The sequence below is a fragment of the Coregonus clupeaformis genome, chromosome 33, assembly GCF_020615455.1.
Source record: "Coregonus clupeaformis isolate EN_2021a chromosome 33, ASM2061545v1, whole genome shotgun sequence".
Lineage (NCBI taxonomy): Eukaryota > Metazoa > Chordata > Actinopteri > Salmoniformes > Salmonidae > Coregonus > Coregonus clupeaformis.
The window spans coordinates 23069378-23084921 of NC_059224.1; the positions used below are offsets into that span (position 1 = coordinate 23069378).

At 47.7% G+C, this 15544-nt stretch overlaps 2 protein-coding genes across 7 annotated transcripts in view; one reads left to right on the forward strand and one right to left on the reverse strand.

The window, feature by feature from the left end:
• snx9b (sorting nexin 9b) overlaps positions 1-15544 on the reverse strand; it is a 39762-nt gene that overhangs the window by 23214 nt on the left and 1004 nt on the right. For all 6 annotated transcript variants that reach the window (XM_045210209.1, XM_045210208.1, XM_045210207.1 and 3 more), the window contains exons 2-3: positions 1361-1447; positions 711-785 (exon numbers count right to left, since the gene is read on the reverse strand). In XM_045210209.1, the coding sequence (XP_045066144.1) occupies positions 711-785; positions 1361-1447 (162 nt within the window). The remainder of the gene's footprint in view (positions 1-710; positions 786-1360; positions 1448-15544) is intronic.
• LOC121548811 (DBH-like monooxygenase protein 2 homolog) overlaps positions 792-15544 on the forward strand; it is a 34973-nt gene continuing 20220 nt past the window's right edge. Inside the window, exon 1 of the mRNA XM_041860401.1 lies at positions 792-1069. The gene's annotated coding sequence lies outside the window, so the exon portion shown is untranslated. The remainder of the gene's footprint in view (positions 1070-15544) is intronic.

Consider the following 15544-nt stretch of genomic DNA (forward strand, 5'->3'; position numbering starts at 1 on the left):
CCTTGTACTGCATACACCTCCCCCTCAGATTGTAGTCTGGTCTGGTGTACTGAGATAGAAACCGCTTGCTTTAGAGACACAGTGAACTTTAGTCCTGCTGTTTTCAATGAAAAGCACTATAACAGCATGTGGATCTCAGTTGTCAATGGGAATATTATGATCCTGTAAGGAACCAAAACAGTCTAGGACAGCTGGGGAGGTAACTAAGGGTGAAATAGCTGGTGGGAGTCTGCCCAATAGTAACACAAACACAAACTTCCATCTTGTGAATAAAGAGTGACTCACCCCATACTGAAGTTGTTACTGGATCACACACACACACACACCACTCAAAGGGTCCCTACATCACTGCTCTATATAAACATAGTGATAAAAACCCCCAGTCCTGAAGGGGGTATATCCTGTTGTGGTTTCCCAAAAACAGAGAAACTAGGCGTGTGCTGCCTTTTCCTCCTGCCACAGTCCTGAGCCCATTCCCATTTAAAATCCCAGTAACACTACACAAGTTGCTTATCCATGTGTAGTAACACTGTAGTTACACTACTAACAGGTTCAGGCTACAAGGCGATTGCAACTGGTAAAAAATAAATAGTGAATTATACATAGAAGATTTAAAAAAAGGTGAAACAGTATATGAGAAGGAATAAGACATTGATATACAGTGTAAATGAAGCCAGTTTCATCGACAAGACTCCAAGCCACTCCCTAACCTCGATGTAGTCTTCTGGCACTAGTCCAACCTCTCCTCTGGAATTCTGTGCTTCTATCCAGCCTCCTCCAATACCCTGAAACAAAACACACCAATAAGAGAGACTGTGATTGGCCTTGTGAGGAGAGAGTGGGTTTCATGATATGACGTGATTGACTGATAACAGATTTGATGATGAAACAGTTACAGTCACTGCAGTGACCTTCGAACTGCCGTCACCACATGATAACAGTGACAGTAACATCACGTTGGCTCATCCTACTACAGAGAGGAGCTTTTATTGTCTATGGGATCATGTGAGATATTGCTCATGTGACTTTACAAGGCTGATGTAACTCAAAAACAGGACACAGAACATAGGTGAGCCAGCAAAATATTACTTTTATACTCACATAAATGCCACATGAACTGATGATGTGCGTATAGTGTGGTGTGAGAGAGAGAGATGGGGGAATGATAGGGGGGGTAAGAGCACACGAGAGATGGGGTGTTAAAAAGAGAAAGAGATACTGTATGAGGACAAAAATAGAGACAGATAGAGAGATATGTGGAAGAGAAAGAGAGCGATAGAAAAAGAGAGATGGGTAACGAAGGGGATAAAAAGAGAGAAATTGAATAATGAAGGCGGGGTGGGGGGGGTGATGTGCTCACCTGATTGGTGATAGTGACTGTCTCTCCCTCTCTCACGGTCAGCTCGTTGTTTCCAGGCTCAGCAGTGAAGTCATACAAAACCTGTGCCTGAGAGAAACACAACAAGAGTCAACACAATCAGGGCCATGGCAATCAGGCCAAACACACACACAGACAGACACACATAATCATTTATCTGCTGAGGAGTGGAGTGAGGAAATCTCAACCTCAAACAAGCTAAACTAGTTCTGCTGCCAAGGACTTTTGCTGTGTTGTATATAAACCCCAAACACAGAGCTTGAACCCTGATAGTCCCATTCCTATGGCCTCAACTCACCCTAGTGACTCAGTCCACTAGACCAGTGGTTCCCAAACTGTGGGGCACACCCTGGAGGGTGCGTTTTTTAAATTACATTTTTTATCAACTCAGTCCTTCTTTGAACTTACTCTTGAAAGTTGTAGTAGTAGAATGCACAAAGTGCAATTTCGAAATTGGGTATTGCATCATCAGTTTTCCTCTTGTTATGTCAGTCATTGCATACCTTAGAGAGCTATTTATAATTTGTCAGAAATGTCCAGATCAACTAGCCCATGTCAGATTTTTTGCCCATAGATTTTGTTGTAATGTTTGAGTCACTCGAATATCACATGAACACACATAAGACATAGCAAAATGTGCAGAATTGCAGGAAATTAGCTTCAAAATGGTAACATTTTCTTTGCACCCCATGACAAAATGTGTAGAATTACAGGAAATAAGCTTTAAACCTGCTAAATGTTCTCTCCGCCAACAAGAGGGATGTGAACAGTTTGTGTCATAAACACCTCGGTGTTACTCTTGACCCTGATCTCTCTTTTGACGAACATATCAAGACTGTTTCAAGGACAGCTTTTTTCCATCTACGTAACATTGCAAAAATCAGAAATTTTCTGTCCAAAAATGATGCAGAAAAATTAATCCATGCATTTGTTACTTCTAGGTTAGACTACTGCAATGCTCTATTTTCCGGCTACCCGGATAAAGCACTAAATAAACTTCAGTTAGTGCTAAATACGGCTGCTAGAATCCTGACTAGAACCAAGAAATTTGATCATATTACTCCAGTGCTAGCTTCCCTACACTGGCTTCCTGTTAAGGCAAGGGCTGATTTCAAGGTTTTACTGTTAACCTATAAAGCGTTACATGGGCTTGCTCCTACCTATCTTTCCGAGTTGGTCCTGCCGTACATACCAATACGTACGCTACGGTCACAAGACGCAGGCCTCCTAATTGTCCCTAGAATTTCTAAGCAAACAGCGGGAGGCAGGGCTTTCTCCTATAGATCTCCATTTTTATGGAACAGTCTGCCTACCCATGTGAGAGACGCAGACTCGGTCTCAACCTTTAAGTCTTTACTGAAGACTTATCTCTTCAGTAGGTCATATGATTGAGTGTAGTCTGGCCCAGGAGTGTGAAGGTGAACGGAAAGGCTGGAGCAACGAACAGCCCTTGCTGTCTCTGCCGGGCCGGTTCCCCTCTCCACTGGGGTTCTCTGCCTCTAACCCTGTTGCAGGGGCTGAGTCACTGGCTTGCTGGTGCTCTTTCATGCCGTCCCTGGGAGGGGTGCGTCACTTGAGTGGGTTGAGTTACTGACGTGATCTTCCTGTCTGGGTTGGCGCCCCCTTGGTTTGTGCTGTGGTGGAGACCTCTGTGGGCTATACTCGGCCTTGTCTCAGGATTGTAAGTTGGTGGTTGGGGATATCCCTCTAGTGGTGCGGGGGCTGTGCTTTGGCGGAGTGGGTGGGGTTATATCCTTCCTGTTTGGCCCTGTCCGGGGTTTCTTCGGATGGGGCCACAGTGTCTCCGGACCGCTCCTGTCTCAGCCTCCAGTATTTATGCTGCAGTAGTTTATGTGTCGGGGGCTGGGGTTAGTTGGTTATACCTGGAGTACTTCTCCTGTCTTATCCAGTGTCCTGTGTGAATTTAAGTATGCTCTCTCTCAATTCTCTCGTTCTCTCTTTCTCTCTGAGAACCTGAGCCCTAGGACCATACGTCAGGACTACCGGGCATGATGACACCTTGCTGTCCCCAGTCCGCCTGGCCTTGCTGCTATTCCAGTTTCAACTGTTCTGCCTGCGGCTACGAAACCCCTACCTGTCCCAGACCTGCTGTTTTCAACTCTTTAATGATCGGCTATGAAAAGCCAACTGAGAGACCTGAGCCATAGGACCATACGTCGGGACTACCGGCCGTGGTGACTCCTTGCTGTCCCCAGTCCGCCTGGCCTTGCTGCTATTCCAGTTTCAACTGTTCTGCCTGCGGTTATGGAACCCCTACCTGTCCCAGACCTGCTGTTTTCAACTCTTAATGATCGGCTATGAAAAGCCAACTGAGATTTATTCCTGATTATTATTTGACCATGCTTGTCACTTATGAACATTTTTGAACATCTTGGCATGGTTCTGTTATAATCTCCACCCGGCACAGCCAGAAGAGGACTGGCCACCCCTCATAGCCTGGTTCCTCTCTAGGTTTCTTCCTAGGTTTTGGCCTTTCTAGGGAGTTTTTCCTAGCCACCGTGCTTCTACACCTGCATTACTAGCTGTTTGGGGTTTTAGGCTGGGTTTCTGTACAGCACTTCGAGATATTAGCTGATGTAAGAAGGGCTATATAAAATAAAATTGATTGAATTGATTGATAAACAGTGCTAGTGCCCATAGAAATAGACGTGGCTCGCGCGTGCGGAGGATCTGACTGTGGGAACAGTGTCAGCAGCAACGTGACAAGGGGCTCCTTCTAGAAACAGTAACCCCCCCCCCCAATTCCCTCTACGACTCTCTAAGAGGGAAGTGAGAGAGAAACAGTTAATTATATCACTCCAAGATGAACTTCTTTCACTTCTTCATGGATGCCGTTTTTAGAAAGCTCAGCTTGACCTCTGCACAGACTGGTGTATTGGTAATCCCAAGGCTACAGCAGTAACTACACAGAACCTTGTAGCATTTCAGTATGAAAGGCCTCTGGGAGTTAGGAAGCCATAGCTAGGGCCAAGAGTTATTCTTGGTTAGGTCACATGGTCAGGGAAACCTCCTGACCTACGCTATGTATAGAAGATAAAAGAAAGAGGGGGATGAAAGTCAGGGATGGAAGAGGGAATGCTATTGTCATAATGGTGTAGAATTCACAGAGCTATGTCAGTGCTTGGCCAGCTAGCGTATTGATTAGACAGACTGAAACAATGTCTGTGGGCAAATCCACGTTATTTTGGTTATTGAACTACAGTAAGTGAATTATGGTAACAGAATTACATCATGGTCCCTGATCTGTAAATTTGGATATCACAGCCCAGCGCAGCAGAGCACAGTAGAGTACAGTGCAGTACAATACAGCAGAGTAGAGTAGGGTAAAGTATAGTTCAGTATAGTAGAGTTCAGTACAGTAAAGTAGTGCATAGTTCAATACAGTACAATATACTGTACTATACTCTACTTTTCTTTACTGTACTACTGTATTATATTGGACTGTACTCTACTGTGCTCCACTCCCTATACTGTACAGTATTGCTGTGCCCTACTCACTGTACAGAACTGTGCTGTAATGTACTCAATACTGTACTCTACTCACTGTACTGTGCTATCCAAACTTGTGAAATATACAGTTGAAGTCGGAAGTTTACATGCACGTAGGTTGGAGTCATTTAAACTCATTTTTCAACCACTCCACACATTTCTTGTTAACAAACTATAGCTTTGGCAAGTCGGTTAGGACATCTAATTTGTGCATGACACAAGTAATTTTTCCAACAATTGTTTACAGACAGATTCTTTCACTTATAATTCACAGTTTCACAATTCCAGTGGGACAGAAGTTTACATACACTAAGTTGACTGTGCCTTTAAACAGCTTGGAAAATTCATGTCATGGCTTTAGAAGCTTCTGATAGGCTAATTGACATCATTTGAGTCAACCTGCGGATGTATATCATTTGTATTTTTTTTTCTTCTTTTGTATTTTACCCCCTTTTTCTCCCCAATTTCGTGGTATGCAATTGGTAGTTACAGTCGTGTCCCATCGCTGCAACTCCCATACGGACACGAGAGAGGCGAAGGTCGAGAGTCGTGCGTTCTCCGAAACACAACCCAACCGAGCCGCACTGCTTCTTGACAAAGTGCCTGTTTAACCCGGAAGCCAGCCGCACCAATGTGTCGGAGGAAACACTGTACACCTGGCATTCGAGTCAGCATGCACTGCACCCGGCCTGCCACAGGAGTCGCTAGTGAGCGATGGGACAACAACATCCCTGCAGCCAAACCCTCCCCTACCCTGGACGACGCTGGGCCAATTGTGCACCGCCCCATGGGTCTCCCGGTCGCGGCCGGCTGCGCAGCTAGCACTGCGCCACTCGGGAGGCCCGCTGTGGATGTATTTCAAATCAATCCCAGAACAATAGCAAAGGACCTTGTGAAGATGCTGGAGAAAACAGGTACAAAAGTATTTATATCCACATAACCTGAAAGGCCGCTCAGCAAGGAAGAAGCCACTGCTCCAAAACCACCATAAAAAAGCCAGACTACGGTTTGCAACTGCACATGGGGACAAAAATCGTACTTTTTGGAGAATTGTCCTCTGGTCTGATGAAACAAAAATAGAACTGTTTGGCCATGATGACCATTGTTATGTTTGGAGGAAAAAGGGGGTTGCTTGCAAGCCGAAGAACACCATCCCAAACGCACGGGAGTGTCAGCATCATGCTGTGGGGGTGCTTTGCTGCAGGAGGGACTGGTGCACTTCACAAAATAGATGGCATCATGAGGAAGGAAAATTATGTGTATATATTGAAGCAACATCTCAAGACATCAGTCAGGAAGTTAAAGCTTGGTCGCAAATGGGTCTTCCAAATGGACAATGACCCCAAGCATACTTCCAAAGTTGTGGCAAAATGGCTTAAGGACACCAAAGTCAAGGTATTGGAGTGGCCATCACAAAGCCCTGACCTCAATCCTATAGAAAATGTGCGGGCAGAACTGAAAAAGCATGTGCGAGCAATGAGGCCTACAAACCTGACTCCGTTACACCAGCTCTGACAGGAGGAATGGGCCAAAATTCACCCAACTTATTGTGGGAAGCTTGTGGAAGACTACCCGAAACGTTTGACCCAAGTTAAACAATTTAAAGGCAATGCTACCAAATGCTAATTGAGTGTATGTAAACTTCTGACCCACTGGGAATGTGATGAAAGAATTAAAAGCTGAAATAAATCACTCTCTCTACTATTATTCTGACAATTCACATTCTTAAAATAAAGTGGTGATCCTAACTGACCTAAGACAGGGAATTTTTACTAGGATTAAATGTCAGGAATTGTGAAAAACTGAGTTTAAATATATTTGGCTAAGGTGTATGTAAACTTCCGACTTCAACTGTATGATAGGTTCAGATTTGGTCCAGTCGGGTCCATCTGTGGATGTTAACATAAAGTCCAGGGTGGACTGACCAAATTTCAACTACTTTTGAATGATTAAAGTAAATGGAAAGATAGAGGGGGCTCATGGTTAGGTTTCAGTAAGAGCTGTGAGAGGTGACATTAACTGGAGTGTGAGAGAGAGGCAGAGAGAGTGAGAGGGAGGGGTTGTCCAGACACAGACTGTTTTAACACTCTTGGTTTAACCACCAGACAACAGAAAGACAAAGAAAACAGTTATGAGCTGAACATAACAGTATGCCAGTGGAAGGGAGGACAGTAGCAAGTAACCCAACTGTGGTTTGTAACTATTATGATTTCCCATTGTAGCCAATTCAGTTGCAGTAATTCCGTTACTGATTTTTTTTGTAATTATGTTACCAATTTAGTAACGGAGTTACACGTTTTAATCACTTAATAATTCATAAACAAAGTTGATATCAGTAAAATTACTATAACTAACTGGTAGGTCTTGGTAGACAGTGCCTTCAGAAAGTATTCCTACCCCTTGACTTATTCCACATTGTTGTGTTACAGCCTGAATTCAGAATGGATTAAATTGTTTGTTTTTCTCACCCATCTACACACAATACACCATAATGTGTATTATGGTTTATGTTTTTAGAAATGTAAGCAAATGTATTGAAAATGAAATACAGAACTATCTAATTTACATAAGCATTCACACCCCTGAGTCAATACTTTGTAGAAGTACCTTTGGCAGTGATTACAGCTGTGAGTCTTTCTGGGAAAGTCTCTAAAAGCTTTCCACACCTGGATTGTGCAACATTTGCCCATTATTATTTTCAAAATTCTTCATGCTCTGTCAAATTGGTTGTTGATCATTGCTAGACAACCATTTAAGTCTTGCAATAGATTTCTAAGTAGATTTAAGGCAAAACTGTAACTCGGCCACTCAGGAACGAAGGTTACATATGTAATCATGGTAATGTGAGCTATATGGATCACTCCAATATATTGGTATCACTCCGCGGCGGAGGGATACATCCGAGGTGAGGATTTACAGATTTACTTCCGTGTACACCTGTGTCACGGCTGGGGTCCGCCCCTATATATAGACCCTGTGGCCGCGACACACGTTCTCTACATAATTTTTGAGGCGCCTCTAGCACCGTAGAGGATTGGAGTGATCCATATAGCTCACATAACCGTGGTTACATACGTAACCTTCGTTATGTTTCACTATATTGGATCACTCCAATATATTGGTATATTCCCGTACCAGATTTAGTCGGTGCTAGAGGGACCTGGCCAGCCAGCGGCGAAGTCCCAGCGTGGAACCGAGACGCAGGTGTCGTCAATGTGGAAGGGGGGTCCCGGCACAGTCCTCAGAAGGGGAGGCGACGCCCAGGATCGCTGAACCAGCCACAGAGGGAGGTGCCACATTTACCCGATAGTACCTAGCAAAGGTGCAAGAGGAAGCCCAGCTGGCCGCAGCACAGATATCAGTGAGGGGCACTCCTCTCAGTAGAGCCCAGGACACAGCCACACCTCGTGTTGAATGTGCCACCACAGATTCCAGCACTGGCCTGCCAGCCAGGCGGTATGCTGTCGTAATCGTATCCACGATCCAGTGAGAGAGCCTCTGCTTCGATAGCCCAGCCCCCAGGACTCTCTCACCATAGCAGACAAATAGCTGGTCTGTTGTTCTCACTGACCATGTCTGCTCCACATAGGCAGCCAGTGCCTGCACAGGGCACAGCATGCCGGAGGGAGGCTCAGACTCCCCCGCCACTGCCGGGGGGTTGTAAGCAGACAGGATAAAAGGGATGTTCACATGCCTGTCTGACAGAACCTTCGGGAGGAATGAAGGGTTGGGGCAGAGAGATGTACTCCTCCCACCGGGGTCCATCCGGTAGCACTCAGATCTTACCGAAAAAGCATGAAGCTCACCCACCCTCTTCATGGAAGTAATCGCTACCAAGAAAACCACCTTCATAGAGAGGTGTTTCAAGGAGGCAGACTCCAATGGTTCGAAAGGCGGCTTTGCCAAAGCTTCCAAGACCACATCCAGATCCCAGCTCCCCATTGAGCGGGTCCTAGCTGGACGCAGGCGACGAACCCCCTTCATAAACCTGGAGACCAAGGGATGGTGCCCCACTGATCTGTCCATCCACCCCACATGGCAGGCAGATATAGCGGCCAAATACCTTCTCAGTGTAAAGGCTGCCAAGCGAGACTGCAGGTATTGGAGGACATACTGCACCCCGCATGACTCGGGCACAACCTCAATACCAGTGCACCAAGAGCAGAACAACCGCCAGCGCAACTGGTATGCCGCGGTTGTAGCCGGTGCCCTTGCGCTCAGCATGGTGTTCATTACGCCCTCCTGTAGTCCTAACATGGACCATTGGTGCCGTTCAGCGGCCAATCCCACAGACTGAGGCGGTGCGGTCTCGGATGCCACAGAGTTCCCCCGGCCTGAGACAGCAGGTCGGGTCTCGGGCAGTTGCCAAGGCGTCCCAGACAACGTCTGTGCCAGTATGGGGCCACCAGCAGCAGACGATGCTCCGCCATCCTGGTCCTGTCCAGCACAGCCTGGATCAGGGGAAAAGGGGGAAATGCATAAAGCATTCGTGAGCCAGAGCATCCAAGCCCAGAGGCCCTGGTGGCTCTGACATGGAGTACCACAGGGGGCAGTGTGCATTGCCCAGGGAGGCAAACAGGTCCACCTGCGCCCTCCTGAACTTGTACCACAGGTGCTGCACCACCTGGGAATGTAGGCTCCAGTCCCAAGGTGGCGGGCCCTCCCTCGAGAGCATATCCGCTGCCACATTCAGGATGCCAGGTACGTGCGCTGCGCGTAGAGACGCTAGACGTCCCTAAGCCCAGAGAAGGAGCTCCCGTGCCATAAGATGGAGACGGTGGGACCTCAGTCCACCCTGATGGTTGATGTAAGCCACCACTGTGGGTGTTGTCCGTTCTCACCAGGACATGTCTTCCCTTCAGATGTGGAAGGAAAGATCGCAGGGCCAGCAGTACAGCTCGGAGCTCTAGAGTATTGATGTGTCTGCCGCTCCAAGGGGGTAGCCAACAGCCGCTGGCCGACCTGCCCTTGGTCACACACCCCCAGCCGATCTGGGAGGCGTCTGTGCTGACCAGCTCCCAGCGGCACATCCTCAGCATCTCCACCCCACCTGAGAGAGAGGAGCGACAGCACCACGTCAACAATGCCCTGAGGCACTGTGCGGTGACCCACATCTGGCGGTGACGGTGGAGCTTCGGGTGCAGCCGGTGGGAGCTGAACCACCGTTGAAGAGGCCGGAGATGGAGTAGGCCCAGGGGAATCAGCAATGAGGCCGCCGTCAGCAAGCCCAACAGGCGTTGGCAGATCAGGGCGGATACCACCTGCCCCTGCCGAAAGTGGTCGAGGCAAGATAAGATCGCCTGAACCTTTCTGGTGGGCAGGCGTGCTCTCATGAGGACGGAGTCCAGTTCCATGCCAATGATGGCCACCCTCTTGGTGGGCGTCAGACGACTCTTCTTGTCGTTTACAGTAATGCCCAGCCCGCCGATGTGGGTCAGGAGCGTGTCTCTGTCTGACAGGACCTGGGTCCTGGTTGGGGCACAAATCAGCCAATCGTCCAGGTAATTGAGGATCAACAATCCTCGGGACGTGAGAGGTGCCATGACAGCGTCTAGGGAAGAACCATGAATTCGTAAGCCGTCCCTTCGAAAGTGAATCGGAGGTACTGCCAATGAGCTGGGTGAACAGGAACATGGAAGTACGCATCCCTCAGGTCCAGCGTCACAAACCACTGGTCCCTGGACATGGCCTGCAACACGCGGGCTGTGGACAGCATGTAGAACCTCAGTACCTTCAAGTACCCATTGAGGTTGCGGAGGTCCAGAATCGGACGAAACCCTCAGTCTCTTTTTGGGACCACAAAATAAGTGGAGTAGAACCCACCTAGCCGTTCTGATGTCCCGGAGTGAAGAGGAGATCTCCAGCCGCAGGGTTTTCTTCAGGGGGTCGGCCACCGTGGTGACACGAAGGCCCCTGAATGACGGGGGATGGCACCGGAATTGGAGTCGGTACCCCTTGAGCATTGTGGACAACACCCAGGGGGACTCCACACCCTCCTCCCACTTTGCCCTTTGAGAACGGGAGAAGTGGCCGAGGCCGGGGAAGGGTGTGTCAGGGGTCCTGCCGGGACCAGCCTCTCCTCTGGTGCCCCGAGCGCCTGGGTCCCCCAGGCACGTTCCTATGGCGGTGACAGTTGACAGGTTGTTGCTTCACTGCACGATGTACCACTCCCCGCTGTCGTCCATCAGCACGAGGCGATGGTGCAGGAGATGGACTCCCCCATCGTGCGGGTGCAGGTGGGTGGCGATGGTCCGTCTGCCTTGGACCCGGGCCTAAGGAGGCGGCATGAACCATCTCAGGGTCTCCCGGTCCCTACAAACCTTATCGGTCTGCTCCAGAATGTAATCAACCCCTGGACCAAACATCAGCCCTGGGGTGATGGGGAGAGCGGCAAACATGCTCTGGAGAGCAGCTGGCAGATGGGTTTGGGCCAGCCAGAGATTTAGCCGGGAGGGAACCACCTGGCGCAGGCCACATCCCTCTGGAGCAGGAAAAGCGGGCGAGACACCTCCATCCCGGAGGAGCTCCTCTGTGCCCTCCTGCAGCTGGGACAACAGAGTCTGCAGGTAGGCCTGCAGCAGCATGGCCGCGTTGGTATGGTGGCCAAGAGAGCAGAGGGACCCATGTGGCTTTCAAGTCTGCATCAAAGACTCTGGGGGATCCCGGCTTCAGTCACGGGTGCCGCCCTATAATCTCCCGGTCCGGGAGGACCATGGCAGCTATCATGGTGTCCATGGTCAGGTACTCCCGGAGGGCGAGTGACTCCGCGTCCGCAACATAACTCCATTAACAGTCTCTGCCAGGGGGCGCTTCCGACTCACAGCAGAGGCCCAGCTCTCCTGCAAGGCCTCGCGGAACTCAGCAGAGAGTCATCCCTGTCCACCAGTTTGATGTCCAGTGCAGTGGCTACCCGAGTGAGTAGGCTCCTCATAGCCTCTCGAGACGCTGGGGGCGATGAAGCCCCGCTGCCGGCTTCTGATGGCCTGTCAGCCTGGTAGCCCCGCTCACGGCGGTGAACAGTGCCAGCATTGTCCCCCAGGAACAGCCTATTACTGGCAAACAGGGAACAGCTGTCGCCGCCATCGAAGCTATCAACCTCCTGACGCAGGGCATGCGCCCTCCGTTCCAGGTGGTCCCAGCGGTCCGACTCCTGCCCCCCGTCCAGGACTGGCAGATGGGCTCTGCCTGCGGTGGCTCCGGCCACGCTTCCTGGGAGGGGTACTGGGCCCAGTAGAGGGACTAACAGCCTGCTGGCGCACCACTCCTGAGGGAGGGAGCTTGTCCCCAGCCTGAGCCCGAGCCTGGCTGACCCACTCGCGCATGGCCTCCAATCGCGCCAAGCGCAGGCCTTCTGAGAATACCACACAAAACAGGCATCCAGAAGGGCGCTCCCCCGCCCTCTCCATGTGGCTCAAACCCAGGCAGTGCATACACAAGGTATGCGGATCACCTGTCACAAAGGGAAGCCATAAGCTCAGCCAAGTCATCAGAGCAGGGGTCCGACGCCCTGGGAGAGATTATGTCATGACCCGCTTGGTGGAATAGGAACCCGGTGAGGGATAAATTACCCAGTACCTCTGCAAAAACCGGGGAAGACCTGTGTGGGAGAAACAGGCAGACAAAGAAAACAGCAACCAGGTAATGGATTTGATTGATTTGTTTTTGTTTTACGCCAACTGCAATATTACCTAGCCGGTTTATAATAATAATAATAATAATAATAATAATAATAATAATAATATGCCATTTAGCAGACGCTTTTATCCAAAGCAACTTACAGTCATGTGCGCATAAATTTGTACGTATGAGTGGTCCCGGGGATCGAACCCACTACCCTGGCATTACAAGCACCATGCTCTACCAATTGAGCTACATGTTTAATATCCAAGCAGCAAAAACAGCACCATATGATGGAGTAACTCCGTTAAGGAACTCCAAAGTTAATGTCTCAACTTAGTGGAAAGCCCACCACGATACTCTTACACTCTGCAGGGGAAAGAACAAGGAAAAACCCTGCGCCTCTGGCGCGGGGAGCAGCATGTTAAAGCAATTCACAACACACACATAGAACAAGCCAGTCGGCAAGTTGTGCAAGGTAAATTACAGTTTGTGCACCAAGAGCCACCATACTAATGGATGCACATGGAGTCGTAGTGTAACGCTAACGAAACACAAGTACGACAAACCACGGGCGGAAGATAGAGATCAACCGCGCACAGCGAGTGGAGCACTCAAGAGGAGGGGCTGGCCATGTGGCCAGCTGCAAACAGCCAGTGAGTATACTTCCACGCAAGATATTACACTTAACAGTGACTTACCTAGCGAACTTGAAAGAAAGTTTGTACCTCAAACCATACGGATGTCCGCCGAGAAAATGAAAGAGAACGTGTGCCATGGGGTCTATATATAGGGGCGGACCCCAGCCGTGACACAGGAGTAAATCTGTAAATCCTCACCTCGGATGTATGCCTCCGCCGCATAGTGATACCAAAATATATTGGAGTGATCCAATATTGTGAAACATAACATTGGTAAGCAACTCGTGTAGATTTGGCCTTGCGTTTTAGGTTATTGTCCTGCTGAGAGGTGAATTCATCTCCCAGTGTCTGGTGGAAAGCAGACTGAACCAGGCTTTCCACTAGGATTTTGCCTGTGCTTAGCTCCATTCCGTTTCTTTTTTATCCTGAAAAACTCCCCAGTACATAATGATTACAAGCATACCCATTACATGATGCAGCCACCACTATGCATGAAAATATGGAGAGTGGTACTCAGTAATGCGTTTTATTGGATTTGCACCAAACATAACTCTTTGTATTCAGGACAAAAAGTGAATTGCTTTGCCACATTTTTTACAGTTTTACTTTAGTGCCCTGTTGCAAATGGGATGCATGTTTTGGAATATTTTTATTCTATACAGGCTTCCTTCTTTACACTCTGTCAATTAGGTTACTATTGTGGAGTAACTACAATGTTGTTGATCAATCCTCAGTTTTCTCCCGTCACAGAAATTAAACTCTGTAACTGTTTTAAAGTCATCATTGCCTTCATGGTGAAATCCCTGAGCGGTTTCCTTCCTCTGAGCAACTGAGTTAGGAAAGACGCCTGCATCTTTGTAGTGACTGGGTGTATTGATACACCATCCAAAGTGTAATTAATAACTTCACCATGCTCAAAGGGATATTCAATGTTTGATTTTGTATTTATGTACCAATAGGTGCCCTTCTTTGCGAGGCATTGGAAAACCTCCCTGGTCTTGTGACAAACAATCTACATTTAATCCATTTTAAATTCAGACTGTAACACAACAAAATTTTGAAAAAGTCAAGGGGTGTGAATACTTTCTGAAGGCACTGTATTTGTTACTTCTGTGAACTTTCATTATCCTCCCCCTTCATAAGGGAGAGAAATTAAAAAATATCTTAAAGATACAGTATGTGGGTTTTTGGTAATGGAATTTCAAGGCACAAGGCAATATTTCTTAAACGTACAGAAGGTAAGCAATTTCTCCAAAACTAAATATAACTGTTGATATTAGTTGGCAGGGGTCTTTACTTTTTCTGGTAGATGTTTTCTAAGACCCCTTTTCCATCAGTTTATCCAGAAATCAAAGCCTTTACTTATGCCACATTTTTAAGATGGAAAATTGTTGAAAAATGAATATATGCCTTAATTTCCCAAAAATATAGACTTTCATTTGACACCCAATTTGATATGCTCCTATGAATTTCACATTGGTACTCATGGGTCCTTTTCGATGGAAATGCCCCTGTCTGTCTGTCTATTTAGCACCTTCAGTCTCTGAATAGAGGTCTATTTTAATGTTAGCCTCCCAGCCAGCTTCCACGAGGCCGGGGGACGATTTCATACAGCAACGAAGACGGAGGGACAGAGAGAGGGAGGAAGAAAGAATGACACCGTAGATAGATAGTGAGTCAGTCAGTTTTGCCAGCAATGCAAGTTGTCAGAAGTCTTCTAGGGTGCTCTTTAGCTCAGTGTCTGGATCTACAGCTGGGCTACACCCTGAAGCTGATGGAAGAGAATAGCGTTGGCTAATACAACATTCCTGATGATTCATAGAATGGATTACAATGAGACGAGAGGGTGGAAGCAAATAGCCAACATTTTTTTGAATGTCTGGACAGATCATAGAAAGGAATGCAGAACCTAGGCTATATTATAGGATCTATTTGATCTGGCCTTAGTGTAGCCTACATCCTCTTACTGATGATAAAAGTACAGGGATGTCTGACATGTTTAATTTGAATACTCCATAGAAAGGCTTTGAATAGCATTAGAGGGCAGAACCAAATAGTCAAGATTCATATTACCTCAACTAGCCGGTGCCCCCGCACATTGACTCTGCACCGGTACCCCCCTGTATATAGCCTCCCTACTGTTATTTTATTTTACTTCTACTCTTTTTTTCTCAACACTTTTTTGTTGTTGTTGTTTTATTAAAATTTTTAATTAAAAAATAAATGCATTGTTGGTTAAGGGCTGTAAGTAAGCATTTCACGGTAATGTCTACACCTGTTGTATTCGGCGCATGTGGCAAATACAATTTGATTTGATTTGATGATTCCTTAGAATGTGAAATCAATTTAATTCCTGTCCTTCAAAAGCTACCCCAAAAGGAAGCATGCAGTCTCAAGA